General features: G+C 35.9%; 4 protein-coding genes across 5 annotated transcripts; all 4 read right to left on the bottom strand.

The window, feature by feature from the left end:
• Positions 1-4,172: 4,172 nt before the first annotated feature.
• Positions 4,173-17,059, bottom strand: mamdc4 (MAM domain containing 4). Its single transcript, XM_052588387.1, has 27 exons — positions 16,533-17,059; positions 15,066-15,418; positions 14,153-14,278; positions 13,838-14,071; positions 13,308-13,433; positions 13,018-13,179; positions 12,350-12,450; positions 12,067-12,222; positions 11,872-11,962; positions 11,615-11,731; positions 10,720-10,818; positions 10,487-10,624; positions 10,260-10,399; positions 10,051-10,153; positions 9,840-9,944; positions 9,600-9,731; positions 9,332-9,459; positions 8,908-9,121; positions 8,136-8,273; positions 7,932-8,056; positions 7,728-7,818; positions 7,401-7,550; positions 7,179-7,304; positions 6,601-6,725; positions 6,407-6,506; positions 6,066-6,253; positions 4,173-4,825 (listed from the first exon to the last, which is right to left on the bottom strand). The coding sequence occupies exons 2-27, from the start codon at positions 15,205-15,207 to the stop codon at positions 4,790-4,792; spliced, it is 3,393 nt and encodes a 1,130-aa protein (XP_052444347.1). The 5' UTR covers positions 15,208-15,418; positions 16,533-17,059; the 3' UTR covers positions 4,173-4,789.
• A 145-nt stretch (positions 17,060-17,204) lies between these two features.
• On the bottom strand, positions 17,205-18,573 carry phpt1 (phosphohistidine phosphatase 1). Its single transcript, XM_052588391.1, has 3 exons — positions 18,311-18,573; positions 17,773-17,900; positions 17,205-17,691 (listed from the first exon to the last, which is right to left on the bottom strand). Exons 1-3 carry the CDS (start codon positions 18,453-18,455, stop codon positions 17,599-17,601), a joined length of 366 nt encoding a protein of 121 aa, XP_052444351.1. The 5' UTR covers positions 18,456-18,573; the 3' UTR covers positions 17,205-17,598.
• Positions 18,574-18,882: 309 nt separating this feature from the next.
• On the bottom strand, positions 18,883-23,235 carry LOC127986150 (nucleolar complex protein 4 homolog). Its single transcript, XM_052588388.1, has 15 exons — positions 23,066-23,235; positions 22,841-22,961; positions 22,477-22,583; positions 21,885-21,992; positions 21,650-21,799; positions 21,457-21,559; positions 21,337-21,371; positions 21,215-21,265; positions 21,001-21,112; positions 20,854-20,914; positions 20,655-20,765; positions 20,373-20,536; positions 19,410-19,492; positions 19,201-19,314; positions 18,883-19,106 (listed from the first exon to the last, which is right to left on the bottom strand). The coding sequence occupies exons 1-15, from the start codon at positions 23,204-23,206 to the stop codon at positions 18,990-18,992; spliced, it is 1,578 nt and encodes a 525-aa protein (XP_052444348.1). The 5' UTR covers positions 23,207-23,235; the 3' UTR covers positions 18,883-18,989.
• A 574-nt stretch (positions 23,236-23,809) lies between these two features.
• pus1 (pseudouridine synthase 1) lies at positions 23,810-26,821 on the bottom strand. Of its 2 annotated transcripts, none has more exons than XM_052588389.1 (7): positions 26,726-26,821; positions 26,499-26,628; positions 26,202-26,431; positions 25,986-26,123; positions 25,154-25,256; positions 24,088-24,773; positions 23,810-23,964 (listed from the first exon to the last, which is right to left on the bottom strand). In XM_052588389.1, the coding sequence occupies exons 2-7, from the start codon at positions 26,566-26,568 to the stop codon at positions 23,932-23,934; spliced, it is 1,260 nt and encodes a 419-aa protein (XP_052444349.1). In that variant the 5' UTR covers positions 26,569-26,628; positions 26,726-26,821; the 3' UTR covers positions 23,810-23,931. The 2 variants fall into 2 exon arrangements, with proteins under 2 accessions (XP_052444349.1, XP_052444350.1); XM_052588390.1 differs by having other exon boundaries at positions 26,202-26,385.
• Between the last annotated feature and the right edge of the window lie 96 nt (positions 26,822-26,917).

Here is a 26,917-nt window from a genome sequence, read left to right as displayed (position 1 = left end):
GAAACAGTGATTGCTGTAAATAACCTGGTCATACAGATTTGCAAAAATGTAGATGAAGCAAAAACAGCTACGATTTAAACAGAAACTGCCCGTTTGCATCTTAGCACATAGATGCAATTTTAGTAGCCTACACTAAAGTATACACAAGCAAAACTGTCATGAGCAACATGAAGATATTTCCAACTAAACATAAACAAACCCAAACAAGTCAAAGTAAATGGAAAGTCTAGTATCAGCTACAATCTTTGTCTTAGGATCAAAGGTTTGAGCCAGACCCCTTCAAAAAAAGCCACAGGTTTAGACATAAGTGGCAATATATATAAACACACACTGCAAAAGTGGAAAAATAACAAAGATTTGAATTAAATACACATTTACTTGAAATGACTTCAGAAAGAAAGAACATTGAAATGACTTGATTCTTAAAAATAAATAATAAAGTTAATTAAAATCTGGTAAGAAAATAAATTCAAGAGAAAACTATATATATTTTTTTACTCAACTAGTGGATATTTTTAATTTTTTTAAGCAAAAACTTAATTTTAAAAGATTTTACAGAATAAAATACTTATCTTAATATCTTCGGTCATTTTGCTTCTTAAGTGAATGTGTCTTGATTTAAGAATGTTATTTGTACTGGAAAACAAGACAAAAATCTGAACCCCGCTGAACACTTCCGGGATGCCAGACTTTGTCACTAAACTTTACCGACACTTTTGTGTTTGAATGAAAGCAAATCTCCCATTCCATGTTCCAGCATTCAATAGAAAGCCACCCCATCTCTTTAAATGTCAGTAGTTTTGATATTAAAAAGTGAGTTGTACGTTGCCTATGGGTGCAGTGTTTGGGTGTCCACATTTGGCCAAATCAATAGAACATGTAACCTGTTCTCCCAAGGCACCTAAATTATTGTAGTGAACAAAAAGTATTTACTGGCAGGTAAGAAAAGATACTATAAGATCAAGATGATGACAGGCAACCTTTAACCAGTTCTCCTCACCCATCTGCATTCTTGTTTAGATTTGGGTGGATCATGATACTGTTTGTGAGACAAAGTAAAACCAAAAAAAGGCAAACCACAATCACCTGAACGAGGTTATGTGTTAAAGGAACCGGAACAGAGATACATTTCGTATGACGTCACTTGCTCAACCAGAAAAGGTTTTCTGCAGTAAATGGGTGCAGTCAGAATGAGATTCCAAACAGCTGATAAAAACATTTATCCACACCACTCCAGTCCATCATTTAACATCTTGTGCTTGTAAGGAACAAATCAATCAGTAAGGCATTTTAACTTTTAAACATTGCCAAAATACGTTACAAGTCCATAATCCATAATAGCACTTCCTCCCGTGAAAAAGTCCATCCTCTGTTTTCCTCTCACAAAATCAACCAACATATTTGTTTAGAACTGTTTGATTTGTAACAAGTGCTTGATCTGTTCATATTTCTGTCCTGATACAGACAAGATGACTTTCCAATGGAGAAAGCAATATTATGGATAGAGAACACGTATTTTAGCTAAAACGCTGAATCAATTTCTTTATGGCGGATTTGCTTCTTACAAAAATACACAAGATATTAACTGATGGAGTTGAATGGATTATTGTGAAGTTTTTATCAGCTGTTTGGACTCTCATTCTGACGGCACCCATTCACTGCAGTGGATCCACTGGTGAGCAAGTGATTTAATGCAAAATATTAAGCAAATTTTCATTTTTCTCATGAACGTTTCCTTTAAAGACAGAGTTAAAATCTTTCTGATGAGACAGATCAAAAATTTATATTTGAAAATGCTGTTTCAACACTGAAATAACTGTATGGCCTTTATACCCAGTTCAGGAAGACGAGACTTGAAAGTGAAAGTGCATGCTAAACTCCAAAAATCCCAAACCTGCTGATACAATGACACCTCAAATCAAAAAATATCACTACATCATAGCTGATGTTAAAATGCATATTTAATGAATCTCAATACACAGTCGGGTACACAGGTTTAGAAGGAAGAATCTAAAAGAAGAATTTGCAATTCATTTACAAAATGTAAACAACAAATTGAACAGGAAATATACAAATCATGTTTAGAAATGTAGCAGAAGAATTTCATCAAAAGCAATGTAGAATAAACGCTGCAATCTAGGATTAATTTCAGTGATTATATTGCGATATTAAAATACACAGTGGCATTACATTGTAAATGTGAAAAGAGATCTTGAAGAACCTCAGCTTGTGACTGAACATTGCGTTCGGCTAAACTCATATTAAGTTTATATAAAAATAGCACTAGCAAAAAATCTGGTTCTACAAACATTCTTCAAAGGTTAGTTCACTCTTAATTAAAATTCTGCCATTGATTTCTCAACCTTATGTTATTCCAAATGTGTGTGACTCATTTTTTTTTTTTCTCTATTGAACAAAAAAAAATGATCTGCTCCTCACGCACAGCTATCATGTGGCTGATCACTTATTTTAAAACCTTGTAAGTGCAGAAAAATAAAATACAGTAAATACATTTTTCAAAATTTCTCATACATGTCTGCAACGACAGTGAGGGTGAGTAAATGCTGACACAATTTCAATTTCTAAGTGAACTATAGCTAGAAATTAACCTCCAAAGTTGTCCACAATGTCCGTGAATTGGAAAACTAAAACTAAAGCATCAGAGTTGAGATTATATGATCATGAAGTGGCAGTGAGCAGTCCAGCATAGCGTCAGTGAATGAACACAGTGCAGAAAGGAGAATTAGGAACCACATTTATGGGTCGGTATGTCCACAGCGGCCCTCATGTCACTATTTCCTGACCCTATGCGCAGCTCTCTTCAAGTCTCCTCTTCCTGTCGGCACTGCCTGGCCACTGGCTCTCCTGTGGGTATAAAGCCCATACAGTTATTAAAACATAGAAACATGAAGATATTTAATTAGCTTCTATTGTTTTAAAAGCAATATTTTACTGAAATACTTCTATCTTGACAATGACTGATTTTTTTCAGAAAAGTGAACACTGTGGATTTTAAGAAACAGTTAAAGTTGCTTCAGTCACATGAAGTAATGTTAATTTAGATGGTGGCATAATAATATTTAGGTCACTTACAAGACATTTAAGGAATACATTTATATTTGTGGGTGTCCAAGAAAGAAGTTGGTCAAATTGAGTCAACCTAAGGGATATTTTGAACGAATTTGTGAGGTAAAATACACAAATTCATCTTACCCTTGTCTCGTGTACTGCATCAGTCCACACACCAGCGTGAGAGCTATCAAGACATAAACTAAGAACATGATCACACCGGGGTCCATCCTGACTGTTGAAGTGCAAGTATTCACTGTTTGACAGGTTTTTAGACAGAAATGCAGGTTGCAGTGATAGATAACAGTGAATTTGGGAGGAGGGTCACGGCATCACTGTCACGTGCTCGTGTCAGTCACCCCTCCACGAGTAACTTCTCAAAAACTATTTGTGAACAGTGATGTTTTGCTGCACTTTTTGTTTTATAATCTGAGCTTTCGTTTTTGAACACAGCAAAGCTTTTCATATTTTACGGTTGACGAAGGATGAGGATTTTGTTGCTTGAAATTTCCTGAAGCTTTCCTGAAGCCAGAAGAGGGTGTTTCCCTGGAGACATCGCCGTTGCCAAGAGACGTCGTAATTCGGTTTCGGATCTGTCTGTAATCTCAAGTTTGAAAAGAAAATCCATCATAATTATAAACGAGAAAATGTTTAATTCGTTTATATATAAACATTATATATATATATATATTTTATATATGTATATATACACACACACACACATTATATATATATATATATATATATATATATATATACACACACACACACACACACACACATATATATATATACACACACATATACATATACACAGATATACATACACACGTACACATATACATACATACAAATATTATATATATATATATATATATATATATATATATATATATATATATATATACATATATAAGACAGTCGGATTTAATAAACACCTTGTTAATGGACAAAACAAATTTTAAGGCAGTCACATCTATCCATCCATCCATCTATCGACATATTCTATTGTACAATTTATTTACACTAAGATATTATTTAAGAGAATATTCAGGTTGCATAATGTAGTTGTATAATACTCCTATTAATTGCAGATGAGACACTTGTAAATAAATTCTCAATTTAATGTTACATTTTCATATGCAGAATGGTAATACAATACAATACGATACACTTAACATCTCAAATGGATAATTTACTTTACTTTTCCCCTCTCCCATAACAAAAACTATGAACTGTACCCTTGAAAATGTAGTGCATTCTTTTGGAGCATCTGTTTAATAGAGAATCCATAAAGTTGAAAGATCATCCACTAGTTACATCTTTCTCAGTGATGGCCATGGTGAACCCAATCCATTTATACCACAAAAGCTCTAACAATATACTGTACATCATAGACATCTAATACTACAGGGCTTGTTGATTGTTTGCACTGCTGTTCTGTTTACTGTAGATCATACATTAAATTGTACTATATCGGATTGGTTTACTTGTTTGAAGACGTTAATTTATATCCTGAGATGGCATATAGAACAGCCAATAGTGAAGTTACTTGACCCCAATAATTCATTCTTTATAAAGAAAACTCTATATCGTGTAGTATATTTGCATGTTATGACTGGGCTAGTCCTGCCACAGCCACACAAGCAGTTCTCCTTCTGTGATGTCACTGTTTTACTGAAAGACTGCCAGTTGGTGGCCAAGTCACCACAACAAACTCCTAAGGTCCTGTATTTTCATTCTCCTCCTCCAATTCCTGTAAACAAGCATGCACACAAAAAGATATTGAAATATTGGAGCGCAGTTTATATTATAAGATATTATAGTAAACCATTATGACTTTCTTCTTTTATCTGTGCAACACAAAACGTGACATTCTGAAGACTATACTGTTTGTTCTTTTCCATGCAATTACAATAAATCAGAAATTTGCTAGTCCTGCGACTTACAGTCAGGTGCGACTTATTTATCAAAATTAATTTGACATGAACCAAGAGAAATGAACCAAGAGAAAACATTACCATCTACAGCCGCGAGAGGGCGCTCTATGCTGCTCATTGCATTGTAGCCATAGACTGTATAAAAACATGGACGTAGTGTCCGTGATGTCACCCGTAGGCTCCTGAAGTGTGTTTTTGAAGCCTAAAGTGTGCAGAGTGAGCCGTCGCCATCTTGGCAGCGCGTTACTGCGTGACTCTCCCGGACAACTGAAAATGGGCAAAAAGGTGGGAGCTACTTGCTGAAGCACTTAGCGCGACGGTAGTGTCAGCAGCGGCAATCCACCTGTCACTCAAGTGGCCACGCCCTTAATTATACGGAACTTTAAGTCTTAATATAATTTAAACGGATGAGTTATAAAAAATAAAAAAAAAATCACCATCCTCACAGTTGACATGAAGGGCAAAATTAGCTATTTAGACCAAATCATTTTTTGAACCAGGCTGTAAACATGTTTTTTTTCTGCTGTAAAGTTGGGCATTTTAACATGGGGAGTATATGGGACTGACTCCCTTTTGCAGCCAGCCTCAAGCGGCCAGTCGATGAATTGCAGTTTTAGTCACTTCCTTATTGGCCTCAGAGAGAGAGCGAGAGGTTGGCGCTCGATTGTAGCATACACTGAGCAGCATAGAGCGCCCTCTTGTGGCTGTAGATGGTAATGTTTTCTCTTGGTTCTTGGTTCTAAATAAATGCGACTTATAGTCCAGTGTGACTTATATATGTTTTTTTTCCACATTATGACGTATTTTTGGACTGATGAGACTTATATTCAGGTGCGACTTATAGTCTGAAAAATACGGTACGTGACTTCTCAAGCCTTCAAACATGACTTTTAAATCCATACATGAAAGTACATTTAGTGTAAAACAAACATAAAATGCATGTTTTAGATCTCCACAACAGAAATCAATATGGGTTTGGAATACAAAGAGGGGTGAGTAAATAATATCCGAATCCCTTCAACACAAAACAAGACCATATATAGTTAGATAACTTACAGCAATTCCAGATTCATATATGGCATTCCCATAGCCAACGCTGTTTACATATGACACGTTTGATTCCTGTATTAAAGCATTGGCTTTTTGTTTACTCTTTAGGTACACCACCAAGGCAGCGAGAAGCACTAAGTGCACAATGACGACTACAACAGAGGCCACAATGGTTCCTGTGTTGTCAGATGAGGCTGAAAATACATAAAAAGATTTACTTAAAGTTTTCACACCCATCTCATTCATGTCTAGTCCAAAAAGAATCATAGGTATGATGGTAACAAGATTACATAAAAATGTAAATGACTCATAAGTAAAATAAATCTTGGTATAGGAAGAACTCTTACTTTGGTCTGTCTTCTGCCCAGCACAGTTCACCCCGACTGTGTAGCGTATGTCATCCAAAGCAAGAACACCCTTCTCGCCTTTAAATCCTTCTAGTACAATCTGCCTCCCGTTAAAACACAGACAATCAATATAAATCACACTCAAATGATCATTTAAAAACCTATATGACCAGAGTACAGTAGACTTTGGTAACCTGGTACTCGGTTTCTGAGGTGATATTGACACTGAAGTGTTTCCAGTTTCCACCTCCTTCATAGAGCATCAGCAATTCATGTCTGGTCCCTTCAGACAGCCTCCACACTGTAAGTTTAGTGTCATCTTCACCAAGAAAGCAATAGAATAATCATTAATAAATGAAATCCAAAGTGTCTAACAAGTGCATTTCACAGGATATGTAATAGCATATTTTGACAAATATGTTAGAAGTATGGGTTGATAAGAATGTAAGTTTTTTTGTAAAAAGTTTTTTTTTTTACTTTAAATGTATTTCTGTGATGGGAAAGCTGAATTTTCAGCAGCCATTACTCCATTATTTATATCACATGATCCTTAAGTCTAATATGTTGATAAAAGAACAGTTTATTTTAAACTTTTTTTAACAAATATATGAACATCACTTTTGTTATTTTAATGCTTCCTTGCTGAATAGAAGAATATTTTTAAAAAAATCCTTCCTTCATGATTCCAAACTTCGTCACTGACATGCTAAACAACTTCGATAATAAACATCCAAAATTAACCATTTGATGATATAGACACATATATACATACACATGGTTGGCTGATAAACCCAGAAGCTCAGACAGGTTCCTTTGGTTGGTGCCAGGTGAGGGCTCAGCAGACAGGCATTCTGGGTAGCGGTGTCACGCTGGGAGTTAGGAAGGACCAAGAAGTGTCCTAGGGTCAGAAAAAAAGACTAAATTACACCCAGTTCCTCAAAAATACAGGAGCTGGTGACAATATCTTTATTATGAGTTAAGGAGCATAAATCACCTTCTTCTGTGTACAGTGTGTGGTCATATGGTGGTGTGCTGTAGAACATCTCTGCTTGCACACTGGTCAGGTCCCAGTCTAACCAGTCTACAGATGGGTTCTGAGTATTGGACCAACCACACAGACCTTTCTCGAAATCACAGACGCTATCTGAAATCCACACATAATTCATTATTTAAAAAAAATGTAATATTAATAATAATAAATAAGATGTAGGAGCAAGATTATGAAGATTTTTTATTTTATTTTAAATAGCATACACTAATTCATTCACAATAAGAACAGGAAAGGGTATTGAGAAAGTAAATGGTGTAAATTCGGATTGACCTGGTGTGGGGCAGCTGTGAGTCGAGTAGGTGATGTCATCAATGGCGATAAAACTGAATAGGTCTCCTTCACCCTTCACCTCAAACTCCAGCTGAATCCCAAAAAATAACATAAAACCTCACACTCAGACTAAACACTATAAACTAACAAAATAGGTTTCACTGCATTACATTAATAAACAAGGCAAGGCATCAGATAACTTACTTGCCAATCCCCATGCCAGCTGACATTCCCTTGGCCATGACGCCAAGCATGTCCCTGCCTGATGCTACTGGAGAATAACTGTATCTTGTTTCCATCAGTTGGCTTTACATAGACATTCAGCGTGCCTGTGTGGGGACACACATATGGTTTTTACCTGTGAATGAATAACTGTACACACACAATCATGAGATGATGTTCTCTTACCTGGTTTGTCTCCTCCTGTATGGTACCAGAAGTGTACACATTCGGTGTGAGACAAACCTCTACACACGGGGGAAGTCAAGGTGGTCACACTGCCCTTGGGAAGGACGTCAGAACTGCTGTGGGCCAGCATGTAGAAACCTGGTCACAACATACCATTCATATCATTCACTTGAACTAATCCTGCTAAAAGAGAAAACCTGGTAAAACAGGTTAAAGGAATAGTTCACCCAAAAAGAAACATTTTCTAAAGATGTACTCACGCTCAGGCCATCGAAGATGTAGAAGAGTTTTTTACTTGAAATTTAGCATTGCATCACTTGCTCACAAATGGATCCTCTGCAGTGAATGGGTGCCGTCAGAATGGGAGTCCAAACAGCTGATAAAACACCACAATAATACAAGTAATCCACATGACTGCAGTCCACATTACAAACACACAGCCTTTCACTTCATAAGACATTAATTGATGGACTGGAGTCTTGTGATGTTTTTGTCAACTGTTTAGACTCTCATTCTGACGGCACCCATTCACTGCAGAGGATCCATTGGTGAGAAAGTGATGCAATGCTAAATATCTCCAAATCTGTTCAGATGAAGTAACAAACTCATTCACATCTTCGATGGCCTGAGGGTGAGTACATAAAAAAAAAAAAAAACTATTTGTTTGAGCTGGATTGTGAGCTGTTAGTGAATGAGATACAAAATCACTGAATACAAAAGATGTTTGATCAAAACTCAGCTCGAATTCCTTTAATTTTCTAATTTCCCTCACCATTTTCTGTCTCTAAGCTATGGTCCGTCTTGGGTCCAGTTTGGGTTGAAGCCCAGCTCTGGTGTATCCACCTGGCTCTTCCAGAACTGGTGTAGCCACAAGTCTGACCCTCAAACGAGCACATAGTCGGCAAAGAACATGATCCTGCCACAAACGCCACATCATCTAAAGCCAACTGACCGTCAAAACCAGAGCGAGTGGCCTCAAACACCAGCTACATATGAGAGACAAAGAGAGACAGAAACGAGCATAAGAAGATTAAAGCAACTGTTAACATAAAAAAAATGTTAAACATCCCATAAGATGCTTAATGTAGTCAGTTTATGTAGCCATTATCAGTGGTCATTCATGAAGTCATTATGTATTTTTCTAGTGCTTTTGCTGACAATTATTCTGTAGGCATGTAAACAACTTGTGTGTGCACCTGGAACGTGGTGAGCTGAGGTGGCACAGAGCAACGGCCCTCATGCCAAACATTTCCATGGGCACCACTGCGCGTCCACAAAAGCTTTTCTGAGCTGTCAGCAAACAGCATCTTTACACTGAGAGCGCCTGGGAAAGAGATGATGAAACGCATGAATTAAAATGAAGTGTCATGTTGGAATCAGATACTCTGCATAAGCTGTAAGATCACACATCAGCTTAACTAAACTGATATTTAAAGAAACTGGGAATAAGGTGTATAGATTCACCTGTGTTTGGCCCATAGAGTTTGTAGAAGAAGGACAAACAGTGCTCTGAGTTACTATACTGTCTGATTGACAGGAGACGTCCAGAAAGACCCCGCAGGGAAGGGTCCCACATATCCACCACCAGACTCCTACCTGAGAAAGAAAGAGATAGGAAAAGAAAGAAGTTTGTATTAGAATGCGGATGTTTTCAAACATAATAAACCCATTTCCCAATTCAGCCAGCATCAGAAGTATCCTGACCATCATGGACAGTGTGGTCCATTCCACTGTGAAGCATCCAGTCATAATTATCCGTCTGGTCCTGGTACCATCCGCACAAATTTACCTCAAAATTGCATGATATTTCTGTTAAGAGGGGAAAAAATGTATGAGGATGAGGAAGACAGAATGAAAAACAGCCAAGTAAAAGAATGAAAATAAATAAAAATCATAATTTTTTGTTGCTTCTCACCACCAGAGGGCACAAACAGAGCAGAACAGTCGACAAAGTGCACATCCTTCATCGCAATCTGGTTACTTGGGGAGAGCTCTTCAGCACGGGCCCTGAACTCTAACTGAGAATGACAAAAGACAGATAGAATGACAGAAAGAACGATAGGACAATAGATAGAACGACAGATAGACAACACAATAAGACAGACACACAACTAGACAGTCTACCTGAAAGCGATGATCTCTGGCTCCAACATAGACTTCCTCCTTTATCCAAATCCCTGCCATCTCATTGGTCCTTCCAGAAAACTTCCACAGCACAGGATGAGTTCCTAACACACTGTCTACAACATACACTGCCAGATCACCTGCAGACAGAGCAAGAGAATCTATAGTCTAGCATCCATCACGCCGACTTACAGAGGTGAGACGGGGTATTACAGCTGATGTTGTACCTATGTGTGGGTTACTGCCGCTGAGACTGTAGGAGAACTGAAGGATGCATGCTGGACCTGACGGACCCAAGAGAGGGGTACGAGTTTGGGCTTCACTTAACTGCTGCCCAGGAGCGCCAGTCACAGTCAGGAACTCCTCTAATGACACACGCACACACACACAAATGAAACCAATTTCACTTACCTCATAAAATCATTTCCTGGTTCCATCATAATAGAAACTGATTTTTCACCTTTCGTGGTGTCATTATACTCCAGTTTTAGATCCCAAGCTTGGTTCCCTATACTGGTATCAGTCCAGCCAGAGCTTCCCATCTCATACGAGAAGTCCCCTATGTACATAACATCGTTTGAAAATGATTATTTCCTATCATAAAATCATTCGGGAATGTATAAATAAATAGAAAATGAGCCATTGGGAAGAAATGTATGATATGATCTAACTTATATAAATAGCAAAATAGTCGTGGCCTAGTGGTTAGAGAGTTTGACCCCTAACCCTAGGGTTGTGGGTTTGAATCTCAGGCTGGCAATACCCCGACTTAGGTGCCCTTGAGCAAGGCATCGAACCCCCAACTGCTCCCCAGGCGCCGCTGCATAAATGGCTGCCCACTGCTCTGGGTGTGTGGGTTCACAGTGTGTGTGTGTGTGTGTGTGTGTTCAATGCCCTGTGTGTGTGCACTTTGGATGGGTTAAATGCAGAGCACAAACTTTTTACACATGAGTGAGTGAGTGAAGTGACATTCAGCCAAGTATGGTGACCCATACTCAGAATTTGTGCTCTGCATTTAACCCATCCGAAATGCAAACACACAGAGCAGTGAACACACACACTGTGAGCACACACCCGGAGCAGTGGGCAGCCATTTATGCTGCGGGGCCCGGAGAGCAGTTGGGGGTTCGATGCCTTGCACAAGGGCACCTAAGTCGTGGTATTGAAGGTGGAGAGAGAACTGTACATGCACTCCCCCCACCCACAATTCCTGCCGGCCCGAGACCAGAACCTACAACCCTTCGATTGGGAGTCCAACCCTCTAACCATTAGGCCATGACTTCCCCATTTAAATACAATTAAAAAAGACATGAAAATACATTGAAAGTGAACATATAAATAATGGGGGACCTCACCACACTGAGCCTCATCTTCTCCAGCAGGACAGTCCTCCTTAAAGTCACATATCTTCAGATCGTCATCTGTGCAAGGGTGAGCGGGAGGGTTTGGATATTCTGGAAGCGGCATTGATTCTACACGCAGGGGAAATGCAAGAGAGAGAGGCTATTGAATCATTTTTTTAAAAATAAAATTACAGACAATATGCAGGCAAGCGTACAGTTGTGGTTTATAATCAATGTAGACAGGCGTAAAACTAGAGACTAGAGAGTACCATTGGATAAGTGGCACTCAGGGGACAGCACAATATCATCGACAGCGATCCCTCCGTAAGCTTGGTCTCGAATGGCAGCGACAAACAGAATCTGATTGGAACAAGATCAATAAATTAGACAGCTTTTCTGACAGCAGTGTAATAAAAAGTGACAACCTTGTGTGATGTTGTCAGTTGAGCGATGAGTTCATGTACCTGGAATGTGCTGTTGACAACAAACTCCACCTCAGCCTTTACCCACAAGTCTCCGAGAGCACCTCCACGTTCCCATACAGGATAGATCTGCTCCCCGGCCACCAACACAGAAAGTCCGCCAGACACCCGCCCAAACTGATGTGTGTACATTACCATCTGTAATTATGAAAAATGGGTGTAATAACCACTATAGACATCGTACCGCCCATCTCAACCTGATTGTGTGGATAGATTTTTGATAAAAGAAGTGCATTAAGTAAGGCATTTGGTACTATATACTTACCCGACAAGGATGTGTGTCATTGGTGGGTGCCAGGGGACGGCTCTGAAAAGACGTCCAATCACTCTTCATGGCATCGGGTTTGGTCACATACAAGAAATGTCCTGAAATAATTCATTGATGCTTATTTTGAGGCTATGTCAGTGCACTTCTTTAACAAAAACTAAAATGAGAACAGAAATAAAAATAAAAACTGGCAAAAAACTGAATAAAATACAACCCTTAAATACATTTTAATGGCTCTATATAGTTCACTAAAGTAAAATAAAAATGGTGATAAATCAATGATATTATTAAACTTTAATATTAGCCACAAGACTCTTCATAAATAATTCTAATATAGTGATTTGGTGCACAATAATTTTTTTTATTATATTGAAAATGGTTTCTTTTTGTGGAAACTGTTATATTTATTTTTTCAGGATTCTTTAATGAATAAAAGGTTCCAAAGAGAACTTTGAAATAGAAGTTTGCAAAATTATAAATTTCATTAGTCACTTTAATGCAATCATTTTAATGCATCCTCACTGTATAAAAATATCATTTCTTTCTTTCTTAAAAAAGAAATGTTACTGACCCCAAACTTTTGAATGGAATAGTACATGTATTAAAAAACTTGAACTTTTGTACAAGAAACAATATACAGTAAGTTCAGACCGGGCCGCACAAACCTTCCGCCGTATTAGTTGTGTGATCTCTTCCAGGTCCTTTTAGAGGCTCCGAAAGTGATATATTCATCTGATTGGTCCTTGTCCATTTCAAGGATGATATCGTTCGTAGGTCCCATCCACAAGGGCCATCTTCAAAGTCACAGCTCATGTCCTCTGTATATTCTAATTACACATCAACATAACAAAACAGCAGTGATTATGACTCCAGACCAGCGATCTAACACAGGAATCAAATGCACTGAAGACTAAATCAATGAAATCATCATTAACACTGATTCCTGGGCTCTCACCACAGTTCTCTTCATCTGTTCCATCACCACAGTCATCCGTGCGGTCACACACTTTAAAGTCCTCCACACATCCTAAATGCTTACATGTCACAAATCCAGGACTGCATGCTCCACTTTCAGGGGGAACTGGACGAAAAAGAGAATCCAAACATCGTTAATATCACTAAAACTGCGATCCATCTAATGCATTGATCCCTGAAGGGCCATGATGTATGTATATATATATATTTATATTTTTTTATTAAATAATACTAAATTGTAATTGACCATTGTCCTGGAGAGAGAGAGAAAAAAACATAATAAAATAATAATAAAATACAAATAAACTGGTCTTTCATTGGTGCCCCCACAAAAAAAAATTAATAATAAAAAAATTATAATAATTAATAAAAAAAAAAAAAAAAATTATATATATATATATATATATATATATATATATATATATATATATATATATATATATATATATATATATATATATATATATATATATTATTATTTTTTTTTTTTTTACTTTTTTTTCTCTTTACCTGGCAGGGCACAATCTAGGAATTCCATCTGATCAATGGACACATCTCCCTGCTTCCCTTTACTGCGTCTCGAATGAAGCTGGATATGGAAAGGGCCCGAGTTACTTCCCAGGTAGATGGTGGCCTCCCTCCAGCTGCGGATGCTGGAGCTCTCTGGCCTCCACACAACTGCTTTCCTGCCATCAATTTGCCACACCGATCCCCACAGTGGGGTGTCACCCAACCCTGTGTGACCTAAAACACACACCTACAGGGTTAGATGTGTCCCCATCTTCATTTAATTCTGCTATTCATATTGTTAGTATGTGTGTGAACCTGAGTCCCAGATGAAGTATCTGAGCCGGAGGCGACAGGTAGGAGAGGAATGTTTTATTGTAGGGGACACAAGCACAGTGGTTTTGGGAGTATCTGAAGTCACAGCCGTCACTGCCATGAACCAGCCTGAAGACAACAGACACATCACATGAAGAGAAACCGTGATGAAGCTTCAGTATGTTGTTAGGCATTTAAGATCGCAACTAAGGCATTAGCTAACATTTATGATTTAAAATAAAAACATTTTTTAAACAAAACTATTTCAAACACCTTTTTGTAATTTTTGAACAGTTATTATAGATGCAAGTAAAATTAAATTAACCAAAGTAGACAAAATTGAATAAAATATGTGCATATAATTATAACCAATTACATCACCTAAAATATACAGCACCGTTTAACAGTTTGGGGTCAGTAAGAATATATTTTCATTAATATAATAATAATAATAATAATCATAATAATAATACAAATATATATATATATTTATATATATATATATATATTTATTTATTTCATGTTTTTGATTTGTTGATGTCTTTGCTATTTAAAAAAAAAAAAAAATAATAATAATATATATATATATATATATATATATATATATATATATATATTTTACAATGTAATTTACTCCTGTGATAGAAAAGCTGAATATCTTCAATGTCACAAAATTCTATTAATATGCTATATTTGTGATCAAGATACATATTTATCATCATAATCAATTTCGATAAGATTCGTACATATTGCTTTTTTTTTCAAAATCATTATTTGTTTCAAATAGAAAACCTTTGTAACATTATTAATGTCTTTACTGTCACTTTTGATCAATTTAATGCATCCTTTCTTTTATATATATATATATATATATATATATATATATATATATATAAAGCTCCTGCAGGGAGGGTACCTGTTGAAGTGCCAGTGGTGTAGTCCGAGGACGGCCCGCTGTCAGGAAGCGTGTTCCCTCTCTGATGTCTCTGCCACATGTACTCATCATCATCTGACTGGACAGTCCATCCGCACTTCTCCTCGTGCTCAAAATCACACATAAAGTCCCATCCCTGGTAACCTAAAATTCAACCAATTAATGAGAACAGGAAACATGGCAAGAAAAGGACACATAAATACATCAACCAGATACCAGAAGGTGGAAATATATAGTATAGACATCCAGTGTCTTACCACAGTCTTGGCAGTCACAAACAAAATCACATCTGTCTTCTGGAGAACCGTTGCAGTCATTTCGCTCCAGAGCCACAGCTAGCGAATATGAGGAATGATGAAGACACACGATTGGCCTGTCACAGTTGTGTGTATAAAATCCACAACAATTCTAACCCTTCTATAACTGTACTATTAAAGAGGCATTATGAAAGCTTTGAGCAATTATTTAATTCCAACTGAACAAAACATTTATGCAATATTTCATAAATTACTATCACATAAAATTTAGCAATTACATGAAAAATAACTCAATTTGAGGATTTTAAATAAACCAATTAATTAATTTAAAATTATGTCATGTCAATATAGGATGTCTTTGCTGGGACTTACTGCACAAATAATAAAGAACCTATTTAAGGAATGAAAAAAAAAAAATCATATGCTTCTATTCAAACCTTTGGGGTCAATTAGATTTAAAAAAAAGAAAAAGGAAAAAGAAAAAAAGAAGTCTCTTGACTGAATTTATTTAATCAGAAATTTAAATAAAAACTGTAATATTAACATTTAACATAATATCTATTTTTTATATATTTGAAAACGCAATTTATTCCAACTATGAATTTTCAGCAGCATTATTCTAGGCTTCAGCGTCACATGATCCTTCAGAAATCTTTTTAGTATGTTGATTTGCTGCTCAAGAAACTATTAAATCATGCTGCAAGAGCTTGAAAGTGCAATTTAACCTGGGTTTAGCCTTGAAAATATTCAAAACACTTGGATTCCTAAACCTCCTCTTGTTCAAGTCACAAAGGTCTGTCTTTTTAGTAATCACACGCAGTCAAAGGTCTCTGATACACAAATGTCAGATATGAGGCCGGATTCCCACATACAGTACACGGCCGATAATTCTTAAACAATTCATCAAAAATACAAATAATTTAAAAAAGAATAAATTAGGTAAAATGCCAGAGATTGCATAAACTGAGAATATAGTGCAGATCCATACAACTATTTATAATATAATTAAAAATATCATCTACTAAAATATATAATTAAAAGCACTAAAAAGAAAAAAATTAAACCTGAAAAAAAAAAAAAAAAAAAGACTAATCTTCAATAGTGCACACATGTCCCAAAGTGGCGTTTAACATGTAGAGCAAATGAGCTGAAAACGTCAACAACAAATAAACAGAAAAACACCAGATCTCACCCCTCTGACAGAAATTGAGTGTGAAACACACAAGGAGAATCCAGTGGCAGGTAGCCATTAAACCAGTGGTTACTTTTGCCACCAGAAGACGGAACAAGGGCACTTCTTCAGCGTACAGTGAGTAAAAGAACCGTCCTGCCACATATGAAGTTATTAACCTCACCTGTGTCCCTCCCTCCTGCTTCCACACAGAGATAATACCTGGACTTTACATTTTAACCCCCAGACGTGTGCCAGATCCTTCCTTTAAAGCTGCCCTTCTGAAGATATGCAGCAGACAGTTCAGTTTACTTCGGCCTCAACTCCAGATACTTCACTTCATTTTAATCTTGCAAAAATGTGCCAACTTAATGCAGCTTTTATTAAATATTGCAAATACAAAACGTAAATACATTCGCTGGATGTTGTTAGGTCATAATGTAAAGAAGGTCATTGCTCCTAATGGCATGTTCTATTAAAAATGCTGACAAACGGATGTGGATTGTTCAGTTTATCGGGCAAGGTTTACAACCACCGATCAGGTCTGAGGGTCCAGATTTTTAGCATGGTGCTTTAGAAATCATTCAATCATTGTTGTAGTTAACCACAGTAATTTGCTTTTAAAAGATATTTCCCTCATTGTTGTGACACAAACAAACATTTCTTCCAACTTCAATGAATGACAGAAAACGGTTTCAAAAAAATGATTCGAGCACTTCTCTGGACTTTATTATCATTTCAGGATGTTAGTGTTGCACTTCATAACATTTTATGGTTTGGATGAAGGACTTAACCTGCTTTATTTCATCATTTCCTATATTTAAAGACCAATGGCTATAAACATAATTGCTTTCCTTTCTCTTTGTTGCAATGTGTTAAACTACACATGAAGTTAAAACCAATCAAATATATTGAGGATGGCCTCTCCTTTAGTTTTGGAGCAAATGTCTCATCCATCCGTCCATCCATATCAGAAATCTATTAAAGTTCTGTTCTTTCTTAGCCTTGGCACATCAAGACTTGAATGCTATGTTAAGACAGTTTGGTTTGAAATAGCATCTTTATACACAGCTGTCATTTAACCCATTCAATACCCTTCATCCGCCCAGGTCACCTCATAGTCTGGGTAATGGGTTTTTATCTTCTCTGTAGAAACCAAATGCTTTGCTCTCCCAAATCCCTGAATGAGAAAAAAAATGAACTGATTAATGGATAATCAAATTAAAGAAATATAAATGGTTTAACAGAGCATCATGCGTACCATGGAATAACCGTAGACGTGGATCTTTTTTGCAGCGCTGTCATGTTTGATTCTTCCACCTCCGAGACATTCACAATCCAGTCCTCCACCTCTCTCCAGTTCTCCGGCCACACGGTCGTAGATATCAGCTTGAGGAGATAACATATTATGAAGGTTTTGTAGCTAAGACCTTCAAAGAAACACTTGTTCTCCAATCAAATGTGTGGAGAAAGTTCCTAAAGACTGTAATACATATGTAGAAAGACTAATAAACTAGTTTGTATCTAAGCAAACTCAAGTGCTTTAAAACTGTAGTAAAATGAAAGATTACAGATGAATCTTATACGGTGGAGAAAGAGAAAATAAGAAAGAGAAAATAATAGTAATATGCAAAATAGATGATTAATTGTTGTAAGAAATAGAAGACCAATCACAAAGCAATATGAAAAAAAGGAGAACAATGACAACAATTCAATATGCTAAACATTTAACAACCAATTGCATTCAATAAATGTGCCCAACACCTGTCATTCATTCAAAACCTTGAACGGATTCCTACCATGATACTCGGCCCACGCGTATCCTCTCACAATATCAACATGTGAATCGTCGTCTTTGCTGTGCACCCGTATGAGGACGTATTTGAAGACGCCGTTGGGATCTAAATCAACCTCTGGGATTTTAGCGAGTCGATCGGCGGACATTATTGCAAAAGCGAGGGGTAATAACTTTACAACACTACAATCCAAGTTCAGTGCAACAACAGAGAAGCACTTTATTTACCACCGGCCACTGCTGCGGTTTGACGTAATGGAGTGAACGTTCTTACATCAGCGACACCTAGAGGGCTGGAGCAAAACGACATACTTCGATTAAATCAAGGATGGTATGTGTATGCAAAACAAAGCGGCTGAATTTTTGTGTAATGCTATTTTTTATTAGAGATAAGTTTTTTTTTTGTCATGTAATGTATGGTATTTGGATTTATCTGTTATTTGAAGAGGCTTAATAAGGGTTAAAAGAGGGAAACGTATATATACATATATATTCTTTAAATTATTTATTTGTACTGCTGTTTTAACAGTCTGATCAACACTGACTAGAGAACACCATATATACAGTACATGCTAATTTTTTGCAAACATTTATTTTATTTTCAGCACAGGGAATGGACTGCACAAACTTTTTTTAATACAAAGAATACATTTTGGAAAGATCATATTTTCAAATAAGAGTGGTTACTCTAAAGAAAAGTGCACTCCGAGCACCTCTCTAGGGCTCTTCAGGAGCTCTGTGGCTGTGTCAAACTCTAGTGGTATCGTCTTCCTTTCAGCTTTGAGTTCTCGCTCCATGAGCTGCCATACAAAATGTGGAGGGGATAATGATTAATTTAAATGATTAAACACATGGCAAATATAACTATCAAAACTCCCAAATGTTGCTATTTACCTCAAATGTTGAGAGCTCCAGAATCTCACTGATATCTTCCTCTTGTTCAGTCAGTGGCTCGTTGATCTTCATGGCAGCCTTGGCCACATCAGGGTGGTAATGCTTCTGCAAAGTCTAAGAGATATTCAGAGGTGAATTCTTTGTGGAGTTTGTTGATGGTGAGGCAGTCAGAATCTCAATGGCAGGAAGAGTCTTGGATTTAGTTTTACCTTGATCTCCCATAGGCTGCTCTCCAGAGCATGACACTGAGCTGGATCTTCCTCTTCCATCACAAACGGGTCATCACAAGGCTCTAATTAAAACAATTGAAAATAACATTTTCATAATAAAGACAGAAAAATGACAAGTGTCCCTGAATTCCATGAATAATAAATTAAATAAATAAATGATTTTATTTTTATTTTTAGAATAAACAGTGATACAAAAAAAAAAAAAAAAAAAAAAATATATATATATAAAATTTATTTAATAAATAAATAAATGCATTGATTTTTAAATCAAAACAAAAAATATAAATACATAATAAATAGACAATAAATAAATAAAACATGTCTATGTAAATGCATATAATTTCAATCAACAAAAATAAATATGTATTAATACATCAATTTTTACAATAAATGGTAATTAATACAAAATTTAAAAAAATAAACAAATAAATGAATAAAACAATAAGTAAACAGATGCGTGTGTGTGTGTATATGTATTTATATATGTATGTATGTATATATACAAATAATTAATAAATACAAAAATAAAATGTATACACTTGTAAGTGTACATATTTCAAATGAATAAAATATGTATATTTAGAAACATTAAATAAACACAAAATAATAATGTATATATTTAAATAAATAGAATAACTAGTAATTAAAACAAAATAAACTATTTAAATCAGTAATTTATAATAAATAAATAAAATATATTTAAATACCGGTAAGTTATTTATAAAATACATGTAAATACATATATTTAAATCAATACAAAATAAGACAAATAATTTAAATATACATATTTATAAATATATATATTAAATGTATACATTTATAAATATATATAATAAAAATACACACAGCTACAAATATTAAATAAAATCCAAAATAATAATAAAAATAAATATGTATTTATTATAAATGAAGAATAATTTGATCATTCTATCAGTGACATACCTTCTGTAGCGCTGGGTCTGTGGATGAGAACTCTACACGATGGGTGCCGGCGAATAAGATTACAGATGAACGGCAGAAGTATGAGGAGAGCTGTAGGTGGCGCTGTGAGAGACAGGCGAGCGAAACGCTTCACAAACGCTGCCACAAGATAGGCTGGCAGATGCCTGTCAGAGCAAACGGGTTACTATTCCACTGCATTTAAGAACAAAACACGACATTTATGTACTCATTCGCATACTGCTCTTTAACCAAAATAAAAGTGTAGAGAGAGAGCAAACTTACGTTGAAGAGAGGAAGATGTTCATCAGGTGGAAGAAACGTGCTCTGTACTTGACATGGAAGATGGAGGGATCCAGCAGACTGTACAGCTTCTTATAAAAATCTGGGTAGTCCCTACACAACCAACCCACAAATATAGCTTAAAAAAAAAAAATTTAAAATGTTCATGTCGATTAGAATAATCGCCTGGTTTAATACTTACAAATTATGCTTATGGATGAGGATGAACAAACCATTGAGAGCCAACAAACTGATCGCCCCACCTGAGAAAAACAGATGCATTACAGATACATAACCGTATAACATTTAATGTCATGGATAACAACTCTTTAATACACCCTGGACTCACCAATGTCATAGGCAGCGCTCAGGAAGTCGATCAGAAGTGAGGGATCACTCATCTGTGGCATTATGGACTCATGAAGGATCACCAGGATCTTCTTGTACATGCTGCTAGGTAACTACAGGAGCCCAAACACCAGTTACGAACCTCAAAAAAAACCTTAGGAAAGGTCTTTATAGACAGTGAGTATAGTGTGGGACTATAGTGAGGGTTGTTTTACCTTGAACTTGAGAAACTGCAGCCACATTTGCTCAAAAGCTCGTTTATGCTCCTAAGTGGAAACAATGATGTATTTATAATGTCAGCATACACTTTAGAAATGTAAAATAATAAAGTATGTACCTTTAGTTTGGCTGCTTTCCATTCTTCAGGATTGTCTATAAAGCACAGGGAGAAAAAGTGTTCATGAAGCACAATGGGAGATCTTGTAGGGATAATACCATGGTAATAAAGCAAACTTACATGCTTGTTTGACAAGGAAATGTTTCAATTTTGATCCTTGGCTGGGTACGTTGATGGTTGAGAGGAGTGTGTACACATTATTTTGATATATAGGAATCACAGCCTAAGGAAAAAGAGAAAAACAAGGTTGTATAATTGATAATACAGAATAAATATGCAGAAAAACTGGCAATGTAAACACCACCACACTCACCTTTTTGTTTCGGCCCATGACTCTGTAAATGTTGTCTCGCACTGAACTCATGACGTAGTAGCGCACGTCGTCCATCTCCAAGAACTCTTGAAACCTGGAGATGAGCAGTGACATGTCTTCTTTCGTTGAGAGAAGATGCTCCACCAGGGTCTGTGTACATGAGAGGAAGAAGCTTACTTCATATATGACTTTAGTGTGCAACACGTCAGTATGTGTAGATGTGAAGAAAACCAACCCGTAAGAGCTCCCTGGGAAAGCTGTAGTGCTCAATCAAGTCCAGATTCTGGAGAGGGTGTCTGCCTTCTGCTGCAACAAACTTCATCAGCGCACAGAGGGATGCCTCCTGGAATATTATTTATATATATATATATAATATATATATAACAAAACAACTAAAACCTGAGTTTATGTACTGACACTAACTGACATAACACTAAAGCTATATATGAATATTTTAAAAAAGAACATACCAAATGTTCAAATTGTTATCAAAACTGAAAAATATAAAAATATAAATATCAACATAAAAGTACAACTGTACATAAATAAGTTTGAAATGCACAAACATTACTAAAACAAAATTAGAAGTGCTAAAATGACACAACTGACATAAAATTTATGAAATGCATGTGTGTGTGTGTGTGTGTGTGTATATATATATATATATAATTAATATAGAAATAATAATAATAATAATAATATAAAAAAAACACTAGTCTGTTAGTTATTGGATATCTTATTTTATCTATATTCCAATCTACTGCATAGGTAAACTACATAATAGACCACGTTTATAAAAACTAAACCGTTCTGTTTCTTTCCCTCACCTTCACTTGGAAAGCTTCATGGTCCATGTTTTCCAGCAGAAGCTCCACACAGTTGTTGTAACGGTGTCTCATGAATATACGGTATTTCTCTTCAGCACCACGATCACCTGGGAAGTTTACAGTTTAAATTGACTTTTTAGATTGGACTTGACTATATATATATATATATATATTTTTTTTTTTTATTAATTATTAAACAAACTATAAATGGTGGATAATTAAGCGTATAACGAGATAGAAACGCGCCCTATGTAACTTATACGTTCCTCTTTGTGAAATACAGATAAATCGGACAATCAGATGTCAGTCTAATAACGTTACATGAACTTTGTTTATCCAATGATCTTCAGATGCAGTACTTTACCACTCATGAGGTCCTCTTCCTGAGGCAGATCACCGACATAAAGATCTCCTCTGTCGAACAACTGACAGAAAACCCTTCTACAAGCATCGGTGGCAAAAATGATTTCTTTATCCTTTTCGGACTGAAAATAAGGGAAAAAAAGTGTTTTATAACAGGAGTATTTAACGTTACAGAGCAGAATATAAGGTGCTGAGTCTAACGTTACTATGAAAGAAAATCATATACCTGCAAATATTCAATAACGTCGAATATGTCGTTAGAATGTTTCTTGTTTTGTAGTATACGACCTGTTTTAGTATTTATATCTTTCTTATATGAAACCTGACTATTTTTATCTTTCACGTTGCTGTCCGTGGACGGCGCCATGATTGTTTCACTAAAAAAAATGTTGTGTTTTCACGTCTAAAGATGAGCCCCTAGCGGTCAGCCGGAGGAACTGCAGGAAGCCGATATCAGTTACTGATCAATTGAGATCATTTATCTACTGTATTATAACCTTACACTCTGTATTTTCATCTTGAGCTTTTCAAATTTCTTTAATGTGTGAATTATTAAAATAAGCAGTGATTTAAGACCATAGACCAGCAGTGTCAGACATGTTTCGTCACGTGACACGAGTTTCTTTCATCAGACCGGACCAATCAGAGTTGTTTGTGATTTCAGAGTTTGGATCTCAGGTTCTACTTAAATCGGGTCGTCATGGACACAATCTGTAGTTTATATAAAAGACGGAACTTTCTAGTGTCTCCAATGAGAGAGATTATTTTTATTTTGAGACAGCTGTATGGAGAAAACATTTTGTAATGCACCCAGTATTTATAATACACGAAAGTATAACCCATTTATAAAATAGTAATAATCTAATAGAATAAATGGTCTGACAAATGGACCGTACACTTTCTTGCAAACAGACATTAAAACTGTTTAATAGAAAATAAACTGTTGAAGGAAAACTGCAACAAGCCTTAATAAAATCAGCTATTTATTTCAGAATTTTAATTACAGTGGAATCTTTGGAAATTAATGTTAGCACAAGTAAAAACCAAAATAAAATATTAAACCAAAACAAGAAAAAAAGAAGACTGAGTGACTCAGTCAGATGCGTTTCCATCTTCATCATCATCCTGAAAAAAAAAATGCATTTGGATAAACATTAAATATAGTGTCTATAATTCATATTCATTCCACCCACAATAAGGAAGAGGAGGAATTTTTTATATAGTTTATTTCTTTAAAACAATACCTACTTTGCGCTCTTGGTTTCCTGTGGCCGTTGCTTCAAAATCATGGATATATAGTGTAGCCATCCAGTTTACCATGGACTTCTCATGGAGCTCAGTCTCCACAATACTGGGATAAATGTGCTTGTCCTTAAAAGCGGCGATGGCTTCTTCTTCCTCAGCCCATTCCAGAGTCTCATGGATGCCATCTCCTCCAAAGCGCTTGTTGTAGCGGTCAAAGTGCACCCTCTCTAGCACTAACCCGAGCCCAGGAGCCTTGGGAACGTCAACTTTGTCCTCTCCCCAGCTCCTCTCGATCACTCTTTCATCCACATACCCTTTGACCACAGCGATCACGAGACCGATCATCTTCCGGATCTGGTGCATCATGAAGCTCTGGCCTCTTACTGTGATGACGGCAAACTCAGCCTCCTGTCTCACAAACGGCTCTCCACAGGACATGTGGGTGATATAACGCTTGGCGCTGGGGTCCCGAGGACCTTTTTGTGAAGTGAAGTTGTGGAAGTTGTGAGTGCCTTTATACAAGCCAAATAAGCGGTTGACCTTCTGAAGGGTCTCTGAACTCAGACGGAATGACATGTCTTCCTGGTTATAGTCCTTTGGGGAGAAAGACACAGTGGGAAGCATGTAGGAATACGTCCTGGCATCACAGTTGTTTTTGGAATTGAAGCCACCTGTGACCCTCTTGTAACCTGCAAGTTTGAGAACATTTAAATGATGTACAGATTTCCATCAGTGTTGTTAACGAACACGATTAAAAATCTTGTTTTGTTAATTGAAATAAAGCTGAAATGAATAAGAAATAAATAATAAATCCTAAGTCGAGAGGAAAAAAAAATCATGGTGACTAACTCAAAATAAATACTGTAGTATTAAAATGACTAAAATACGAACTGAAATAAACATGGAAAAGCTATATAGAATTTTTGTTTTTGTTTTTACTAAAACTAAAATGTAAACTGAAAATATAAAATAAAAGCGGATTCAAACTATTAATATATAAGATGATAGAATACAAAATAAAACACTGATTGAACAGGAAATATGAAAATAATAAACCATAAGGTCAGACCTAAAATTCTTATGTGAGGTGGCAGATGTGCATTAATTTTGTCCATGATGTTGTCAATCATCCACACCTTCAGAGACACAACTTGACCCACAGCAGAAACACCCTGTTAATGCAATGAGAAGAAATTAGAAATTATACTTAAAAATACATACATACATACATACATTTATATACATACATATATATATATATATATATATATATATATATATATATATATATATATATATATATATATACACATACACACACACACACACACACACACACAAACACATAAGTGCTATCAAATGATTAATCACATCCAAAATAGGTTTACATTATATAATATGTATGTGTATTATGTATATTATGTATATATATAAATACACACACATACAGTATATATTTTGAAAATATTTACATTTATACATTTACATATTCTTATATTTTATTATATATATAATAATATAACATAACATATTTCTTAAATACATCCGTGCATGTGGTTGTATTTATATATACACAATAAATATACACAGTATACACACACATATTATGTAAACAAATTAGTATTTTATTTTGGAAGAATAATGGAATTATGGAAATTAATCATTTGACAGCACTATATATATATATATATATATATATATATATATATATATATATATATATAATTATGATTCATATTTTATTTCAAATGTTATAAAATGTTTTTGGTTTGAATGTTTTCTGGTTTCATTGTATTTTTAATTGCCTATAACAGCCCTCACTGTAATAAAATAAAATTATTTATATATTCTTTTTTTTTTTTTTTTTTTTTTACAATTGAGCATCAGGTTAAAATATTCACCTTATCTGTTCGTGCACACCGCTGGAAAGACATTTTCTTCATGTCATCTCCATGGCCCTCTGGAATACATCCTGCTCCCACAAGAGCAGTGACCAGTTCGTCCTCAATGGTTCTGAACTGAGAGTTCTTTGCATTTCTCTGGATGCACCGGACAAGTATTAATGCTTGGGCAGAACAGCAATATATAAATCACTGTGCTGTATCATCAGAACTAACCTGCATCCCATAATACCCTTTGCCTGAATATGCCATCAGCAGGGCCACCTTTTTCTTGGGGTATTTCCTTTCATCCTGGTCTGTTTTCAGCCTCTTGTCTTCAGACTCAGTGTCAGTGCGCGTGTCATTTGCTGGTCTCTTCAACGCTTTGATTTGGGCGTCTGATGAATCCTCAGTCATCTTGCTGGACATGCAAAATCCACGGAATTTTAATTTAGGATCAGGCCACCCTGAAAATCGTTTCAGTTAGCGCTGAATCTGTTAATTTGCAGCATAATGCATGGTTAAGAAACTCACCCTTGCTTACGAGAGCTGGAATAAATGTGTGACTCGATAAAAAATGAATGATCCGACAGCACCTCAGCATGTCCCCACACTCTTCAGTGAGGGTCTCAGCAATATCTTTTGAACAAAACCGACTGGACTTCTGTTACATTAACAGACATTTTTTACAATAAGTTAAATTAATTTAGAAAACAAAATTTTCATGTATTTATGACAGCAGTATAATCAGTATAATTTACCTCAACGACTTATTTACTTCCCCTGTACCATGCATACACCCACGTGGAGTGGCTGAACTTTCACATCTCGCCGAATATCGCGAGACCTAAATCGGGTTGCCAGGTTTTTTATAAAAAGTTAACAAGAAGGGGACCATGCTTTTACAACCTTCATCTAACAGGTTTTTATTAATATTTTGAATCTGAAATACT

The sequence above is a fragment of the Carassius gibelio genome, chromosome B21 (assembly GCF_023724105.1).
Source record: "Carassius gibelio isolate Cgi1373 ecotype wild population from Czech Republic chromosome B21, carGib1.2-hapl.c, whole genome shotgun sequence".
Taxonomy (NCBI): Eukaryota; Metazoa; Chordata; class Actinopteri; order Cypriniformes; family Cyprinidae; genus Carassius; species Carassius gibelio.
Note: the sequence above shows the minus strand (reverse complement) of the source record. Positions and strands in the feature narration are given on the sequence as shown.

What these genes read in the sequence shown, in the direction of transcription:
- phpt1 (XM_052588391.1), bottom strand. Translation starts at nt 18,455, where the DNA reads ATGTCCGCCGATCGACTCGCTAAAATCCCAGAGGTTGATTTAGATCCC. An exon ending in CGCGTGGGCCGAGTATCATG is followed by an intron (nt 17,901 to 18,310) that starts GTAGGAATCCGT and finishes TATCTCCTCAAG; the next exon opens with CTGATATCTACGACCGTGTG. An exon ending in ACGTCTACGGTTATTCCATG is followed by an intron (nt 17,692 to 17,772) that starts GTACGCATGATG and finishes TTTCTCATTCAG; the next exon opens with GGATTTGGGAGAGCAAAGCA.
- mamdc4 (XM_052588387.1), bottom strand. Translation starts at nt 15,207, where the DNA reads ATGTGTGATTTTGAGCACGAGGAGAAGTGCGGATGGACTGTCCAGTCA. An exon ending in TCACAGCTGCCCCACACCAG is followed by an intron (nt 7,551 to 7,727) that starts GTCAATCCGAAT and finishes TGTGGATTTCAG; the next exon opens with ATAGCGTCTGTGATTTCGAG. An exon ending in GGTTTATCAGCCAACCATGT is followed by an intron (nt 6,726 to 7,178) that starts GTATGTATATAT and finishes TTCTTGGTGAAG; the next exon opens with ATGACACTAAACTTACAGTG.
- LOC127986150 (XM_052588388.1), bottom strand. Translation starts at nt 23,206, where the DNA reads ATGGCGCCGTCCACGGACAGCAACGTGAAAGATAAAAATAGTCAGGTT. An exon ending in TTTCCTTGTCAAACAAGCAT is followed by an intron (nt 21,372 to 21,456) that starts GTAAGTTTGCTT and finishes TGTGCTTTATAG; the next exon opens with ACAATCCTGAAGAATGGAAA. An exon ending in TGCAGTTTCTCAAGTTCAAG is followed by an intron (nt 21,113 to 21,214) that starts GTAAAACAACCC and finishes GGGCTCCTGTAG; the next exon opens with TTACCTAGCAGCATGTACAA.
- pus1 (XM_052588389.1), bottom strand. Translation starts at nt 26,568, where the DNA reads ATGCTGAGGTGCTGTCGGATCATTCATTTTTTATCGAGTCACACATTT. An exon ending in TCCAGCTCTCGTAAGCAAGG is followed by an intron (nt 26,432 to 26,498) that starts GTGAGTTTCTTA and finishes AACGATTTTCAG; the next exon opens with GGTGGCCTGATCCTAAATTA. An exon ending in AAGGGTATTATGGGATGCAG is followed by an intron (nt 26,124 to 26,201) that starts GTTAGTTCTGAT and finishes CGGTGCATCCAG; the next exon opens with AGAAATGCAAAGAACTCTCA.